The following is a 7403-nucleotide window of genomic DNA, read 5'->3' as shown; positions in this document are numbered from 1 at the left end:
AAGGTCATTTATAAAATCTGACGCCCCATTGTTTTTAGTGACAAGAAAGCACACAACGTTTTTTTTAACAACAAGTGTTTTATTTACTTAGAAAAGTGACACATAATACATTATCCATTAGAAAAAAAACTACTACAGGCTCATAGAGTATACAAAAAAATGGCTCGTCATAGAATACTGATATGGGAAGATATTTCGGCACACTTCCTCCTCGACTTGTGTGTTGGGGTCAAACAAACTAGAGAATTTGAAAGTGACACTAACTGACCCGTTACCACAATCCTCATTGGTATTTCACATTAACATAAAAACAACTTACACTATATATTTTTTTACAGGAGCATAAACATGTACAATGCAATTAAGTGATTGTGATTGCAGGGGACTATTTCGTCGTCATCTCCACATTAGCGTCGTTGCCTCCGTTAACATCATAATCTCCAACTGGCCCGCTGACCAGGACCTTCATGCGATTGGGAAAGTCATCGAATTTCGGGGACAGCAGGAAGTCGTAGACGAGAGCGGCTGCAACACCGCCACACATTGGCCCCACCCAGTACACCTGCAATGGAAAACTCTGATGAGTCTCTGCTTTGGCATTGGTTAACACCTGACATGCCTAAAACTGGCGTTATCTCAGAAAGATAATCAAGTTCAAAAGGTTTACTTTTATCGATATCTCAGCTAATTGTGAAACAATAGGAACACCATAACTGATTAACTCAAGAAAACCGGTTCACAGGTAATGGACTCATCAGTCTCTTTTGGGTTCATTGAGTTATTTCAGCCTGACATGTAATATGCATGCGGAAAGATGTGAGGCACACGTAAAGAGCTTTTGTGCTTCCATCTCTGACTCACCCAGTGGTCCTTGAAATTGTTTAGGATCAAAGCCGGACCAAAGGAGCGGGCGGGATTGATGCCACAGCCTGTGTAGCTGATCTGTACTCAACAACAAAGAGACAGCATGAGAGGATATCTTCAGCTACATGGTCTGGTGGTATTATAGAGTAGGGGGTGAGGGGTATTAGCTTCAACAATAGCAATAGATTACATTTGTTTCACTCTATCATGTCTGTTTACATACTGTGCCTAATTCTAGATAAACTGCTTTCGGAGATGGTTGTGAGGTACTTACAGCTGCCAAGTGTCCCAGGCATACTGAGAGGCCAATGGCCAGGGGTGCTGAGCCGGTGACATCACGCCGCCTTTTATCAGTGACTGCAATGACACACAGCACAAGCTGGAAGGTTGCCAGGAGCTCAATGCCCACGCCTTGACTGGGAGTGACACCGTTGAGCTGCGAGAGTTAGAGAAGATCCAAAACAAAAACAGTTGGTCACTCTTTGTCAGTTAGACGGATCGTTTCCCGTCAGGATAACTTCCCATTTAGTAGCTGCTGGCATCGCCCAGCAAGTCTGACAGCAGTTTGGCACAGGCTCTAAAGTGCCACATGGAAAACCTGATCAGTGTTATTCAGCTGTGGCACACCGTGTATGGGGCAGAACAGTTTCTCCTAAGTGAGCAGATATCATGCCTTTGCACTCACAAGCTTTTTGGCAAGTATGCAGCTGATGATACACATTACAGATATCAGAGCGAGGAGTGTAGCGGTTTTATTGAGCAAAACCCCACGTTTACCAAAGCAGCTGAGAATAAGAGTTGACATTGCAGATTTTCATTTTCAGCTGTTGCAGTTAGAAATGCTTAAACCATGTGTCACCATTCAATATGAAGCAGTGACAGAATGCACAAAAAACAACACCAAATTAATTGCATACATCCTCAGTTTTCCCTGGGTGGTTGACATCAGAAATGTGAAGGCACTTTAAACATATCCTGTTGAATCACATCACAGTGCATCACATTCTCTGGAAGTGTTGGGGGTTAAACTTCCCAAATTTGACATATTATCACATGTTCTGTCAACAGCATTTACACGACATGTACTTACAGAGTTGAGCCCCAGTGCATCAGTAGTATTTGGACGTGCTCCATACACAATGCCACTGGCCAGAGCAGAGCCCAGCATCTGTGCCACAATGTACATGACGGCCTTCAACAAGCTGATCTGGCAGCTGGCCAGCATCCCGAGGGTGACAGCAGGATTCAGGTGGGCTCCACTGATGTGACCCAAACTCTGAGCCAGCGTGGCAATGGCCAGTCCAAAGGCCAGCGACACCTTCACCTCCTGGTCTGGGTTGGAGTTGTTCTTGTTCCCAATAGCTGTTGAAATGCTGAGGAAAATGAAAAGGGTCATGCCAACCAGTTCAGCCAGCACGGCCCTCCAGAAATCCTTGCTCTTGAACTCTCTCATGGTGGTAGGTAGAGTGGCTGTGACTGGCTGTGGGTTCGAACTCTGAAAAGTGCATCTACTCACAACAAATGCGGCAGGCTGCATATATAAGGTCTGGGCTGATAATGGTCAGTGGGAGGGCTTTCAAAAAAAACTGAAAGAGAGGGTCACACTGAATTAATGAGAAATCCAAAAGACTGGTCTCTCACTTCCCTCCCTCTGCTCCCTCACCCTCCCTCCTCCTCCTCTCCCAGTTCCTCCCTGCACCACTCTCTGGTCTTTGGACTTTTGTGAGTAATAGAATTTGCTCCTGAAATAGCTGAATCCAAAGGTAGAGTTTCCACTCACACAAGCATTAACAGTTTTACTGCCAAAACTCTTATTGGGAGATTTTAGTTGGTAAACATTTTCACTTTTAATCAAAATTTATTTAAAGCATTTTAAGTGTAATTTGTCCAATTTTTGCGAAAAACAGTATCAACTTTGTTTAATTGTATCTTGTGCTCCTGGAGACTTAATAACACCACGGGTCAGTGACAGCACATAAGGGGGAGCCAGAGAAAAGCCAGGCAACTCCAAAATAGTCTCTTCAGGTCTCTCCCTTCCTTTCACAGACACACTTTTACAAGACCACCCAAAAAACATTTTACATGCCAGCTCTGAGACACACTTGGAGACAATGAGCTAGAATCAAAATACAATTCATAGTATAAAACACACAATGCATTCCTGCCAGTATTACACGAAAAAACCAAACACAAAAACAAGCTTTTTTTTAATGTACATATATATATATATATATATGTATATATATATAGCTTAATAGAGGAGACACATTTTACGGACAAAATAAAACTACATGCTAATGTTTAGGTAGAAAAGGAACACATTTCTAGTGTATGGCGCAACTATACCTCGAAAAAAAGCGAGAATAATTTCAAGCAGGGTAAAACATCAACTTTGAGAAATAAGCTGTCTGTTGCACCTGGCAGCAAACTACAGGGGGCGTGACGACAAAAAGCAGCCGGGACACTGTCCAATCCGTCATGGAATTTACCTGCTACCGTGGGTGTCTTAGTTAACGTTTGACATATCTAATAACTCCATTATTGTTTTGATCCAGAGCCCTATTCTGTGAGAAAATGACATAATATATGTTTAAGGGTTTACATTTGTTTAAGTATTTGAAGTGTCCGATTAAACTCAAACAAATACATTTAACTGTTTCACAAGAAAACATCATTTCCACTCATGTTAGGATGCTTATGAATGATTGACCTTAAATATTATACATACTTGAGGAGTGATACATTCCAGGACAGGAACGGCCTGAGGACAACATTAAGAAATAGTGGTATGATAAAAACACTGATTAAGTGTACGCTGGGGTGGTGAAAGTTTGTTCATGTGGGATTTGCAACCATGCAGTATGTTCTCATGTTGTCGTTTAAGAGTCAGTCCCTTTAACAGCATGCTCCTGCTGACATGACAGAGAAGGTCGAAAAGTAATAACTAACTAACATTTAAAAGAGAAAACTTGATGGTTGATAAAAGAGCTAATCAATGATTTATTAATCGGCATTTGTCACATTTCAATGGTCACGTTTGGTGAATATTTGATATGTCTAACTCCACTTCCGTCGCTTTTATGATATTAATTCAGGTATGAAATGAATTTTTAACAGATATCACCCCGAGGTGAGCTAACCAAAAGCAATCAGGGACTTGTTGGACATAATTAAGATCCAAATTCAACAATGTCAGAGAATATGGACCACATTTTGGATGGAAAATGCCAAATCACATGTAGGATGGGTTAATATAATATAGTGTGAAATGTTTAACTGTGAGACGTAACCTACAGTTCTGTATTTTTGCACATTATAATATTTTTGGTTTTACATCTGTGAAAGCGCTAATGTAGGAGTCTGCAGTTTTGTCATTAACTCTATGGAGACTTAGTTAACATTTTAAGCTGAGGTAACCAAGATTATCTCCCCCAATAATAGATATGCATGGTCATCAAGATAACTTCCATAGAGCAAACAAAAAAAAACATGTTAACTTTAATTAATTGAGGCACCTGAATGTTCTGTCCTCAATAAACAAGTGCAAGTGTGATCATTTATAAAAGAAGCATGAGTCAGCTATGCCTTACAAAATTAAAATGCCTCAGGAATTGTGTTCTAGCCCTGTACACATTGGAATAGCCCACTTTTGTTTTTGTTGATGATTAACCTACACTAACGTCACCTGTACCCAACAATTTTAAGGATGTTGGATTAAGGGAAGTGTTTCTCAAACTTTTTCCTTCTGGCCCCCCTTTAGAGAAATAAAAAAGTCGGGCCCCCCCAACACAAATAGTCACTTAATGGGCCAAGTTAACATTTATTACAATACATCAATATGAGCGTGAGCATTATTTTAAAAAATAAATAAAAAAATCCCATTGCTAGAACAGTGATAATGAAACAATGCTCCATAAGTCTGTGTGCTCCAAAAAATAAATACATAATACAATTGTGCAATCCCTTTGCCAGAACAATAAGTTATAATACTTTGCCACTTTGCAATCTGTGCAAAAAAATGAAAATAATGATCCCAGGTGGCTGCAATGAGCCTGCTTTGCACTGCACATTTCTTCAAAACAGGGTTGTAGGCTCAGTGCGGCGCCAGAGATTTTCTTTTGGGGGTGCTGAGGGGTAGCTTGACGTTTCATAGAGAGTGCTCAAACATTCCCATCAATGTACCGGGCGCTAGAGTGGAACTTTCTACTGCAACACTCCCCACACGCACACACAGTGTACCTGCGACTGTTACAATTAAGGCTCGATAATCAGTTCACGGCATATAGGTGTAAGCAGGGGTCAAGTACTATTTTATAAGTGGGGAGTGGACCTAACATTCTATAGGGGGGTCTGGGGGCATGCTCCCCCGGGAGATTTTTAAATATTGAAGTTAAAAGCATCAATCTGGTGCACTTTGAGAGCAAAATGAAGAGATCTATGGATACATCTCTCAACACCCATATGAAACAGAACTCTAAACAGATTTTACAAATCACTCCCCTTTTAAACTCATTCTTGTTTTACTGTCATAATATTTCATAACTGTTTTTCATTTATTCTCTTATTTTTTTTATAACTATAATGATCATATAAACGTGTGCCTCAGAAATAATTGTTTATATTAATTATAAATAATTGTTTATATTAATCATATATATAATATTAATTAGAGAACCACTGAGATAACTAATCTCAGTCGGTAATTTAAACACTGAGAGAGTCCTTTACCTCACCGAGCTGAGGGTATCTGAGAATATGAACTGCTACCTTCTAATCGGAGATACAGGGTCCCACGATTCAATAAAGTCAGACTGAAGCACTCCTTTGTGCATCAGTCAATCCTCACAGTAAATACAGAGCTAAATCCCAGATCAAATGCACGCTGAAGGCTCTTGAGCATGTTTTCTCTCACTGATTGTGCTGTTACGTTAAATGTTTGTTGTTTGTGTTTCATGTATTGTGTCTGGATACTTGTCTGTTGATGTTGGACATGGAGCTGCTGTGACGCAAGTAAAATTTCAGACTTGATCTGACAAATAAAGTATTATCGCATCGTATCGTATCGTACTCTCAGTCTGACAGGCGAGAGTTCTCCCTCCATCTTGTTGTTGAAAAAGCTTCTTATATTCGTTAGCGTAGCTAGCACCAGATGCTAACAACAACAATCTCCGGGACCGGTGCACGCTCTCTCTCTCGCTCTCTCGCTCGCGCACGCACACGCACACAAAATGGCTCGTTCCACATGTAACAGGGACAGTTATGTCTCATTTGTATATAATATATTATGTAAATATGTCTATATAATTACACAAAATCTGTGTTTATTCTTGTTTCATCTTGTGTTAATACCTGACGCAGTAGGACTCACATCAGTATGTGGAACTATAATTTTAGCGTGTACCCCTACGTTCCTTATGTATGTGACACTGTTCCCCTTTTTTTCGCGGGGTTCATGCATCGTTCTCCCCTTTTGATACTGATCTCTGTGGGAGAGGTAGGCGGCTCTTCAGCCAGAAGCAATTTCCGTGTTTTAGTGTCGACTTTATGCACTTTAAGTTACTTTTTATTACTTATTTTTGTTGTAGTGTCTCACGGGTGTTCACAATGTATTTCTGTGTTGTTTAATTTGTATAGGGGCACGTTAAAGAGAGTACTGACTGGAGAAATGTTTTCTTTCTGTCGCTGCTTCGTCAGGTATGTTGTGTTACTTTTTACGTTATGCCCTTTTGATACTGATCTCTGTGGGAGAGGGGCACGTTAAAGAGAGTACTGACTGGAGAAATGTTTTCTTTCTGTCGCTGTTTCGTCAGGAGTGAAAATAAATGTACATCCTGAATGAAGCTACACGTCTGGGTCGTCGTCTTTCTACACAACACAACGCAGAGTCAGACACAGCCGGTTACACTTGGTGCCGTGACGACCCGTTGTATCCGCGACCAGCGCCGTCTGGTCCCCGGGGTAAAGCTGCTGCCCACCGGCGGGAAGAAGGAAAGACTGGAGTGTGTGTTTTTTTTTTCCTCTTTTTTTTTTTTTCTTCCCCCTCCCTTGCTGCGACGGCAGGTGCGTTAAAGGGACAGTGTACATATTCAAATTGAGAGATGCACTGAGTCTGAGAGGACACTTATCACTGAGTATATCTGTCTATCTGTGTTTTATCATTTTATTTTATTTTAGTGTTTTATCTCTTGTGGGTGGCTTTAAACTGTGTTTTGATTGCTTTGTGGGATTTTTTTGTTGTTGTCATTAACAATATGGATGTTAGTGGGCATGATGTCACATTTGGGTTGGGGAGGGGCCAGCGACTTAAAGGTAGTGAAAGATTTGGGTTCACTAGTGATTTCAACCCGACATTAACACCTGCTGCAAGCTCCACACCTATTATGCAGCCAGACCGTAAACTTACACAAGTAGTATCTGTTGAAGCTTTTGGGGAAATGATAACAAGTTTGGCTAAACAGATAGGTGAGAACATATCAAGCACCATGCACCAGCCCAGTGCTGCCCAGCCTCAGTCTCCCACCAATCCACACCCGTCCCAC

The 7403-nt window shown here is 41.0% G+C and overlaps 1 protein-coding gene across 1 annotated transcript; it reads right to left on the bottom strand.

Moving 5' to 3' along the window:
* Nucleotides 1-58: 58 nt before the first annotated feature.
* On the bottom strand, nucleotides 59-2463 carry LOC307019820 (aquaporin-1-like). The gene is made up of 4 exons (XM_079650925.1): nucleotides 1955-2463; nucleotides 1139-1300; nucleotides 862-942; nucleotides 59-562 (listed from the first exon to the last, which is right to left on the bottom strand). The coding sequence occupies exons 1-4, from the start codon at nucleotides 2399-2401 to the stop codon at nucleotides 386-388; spliced, it is 867 nt and encodes a 288-aa protein (XP_079507051.1). The 5' UTR covers nucleotides 2402-2463; the 3' UTR covers nucleotides 59-385.
* Between the last annotated feature and the right edge of the window lie 4940 nt (nucleotides 2464-7403).

This window comes from Notothenia rossii (assembly GCF_949606895.1).
Source record: "Notothenia rossii genome assembly, chromosome: 9".
In the NCBI taxonomy this organism is placed as follows: Eukaryota; Metazoa; Chordata; class Actinopteri; order Perciformes; family Nototheniidae; genus Notothenia; species Notothenia rossii.
Note: the sequence above shows the minus strand (reverse complement) of the source record. Positions and strands in the feature narration are given on the sequence as shown.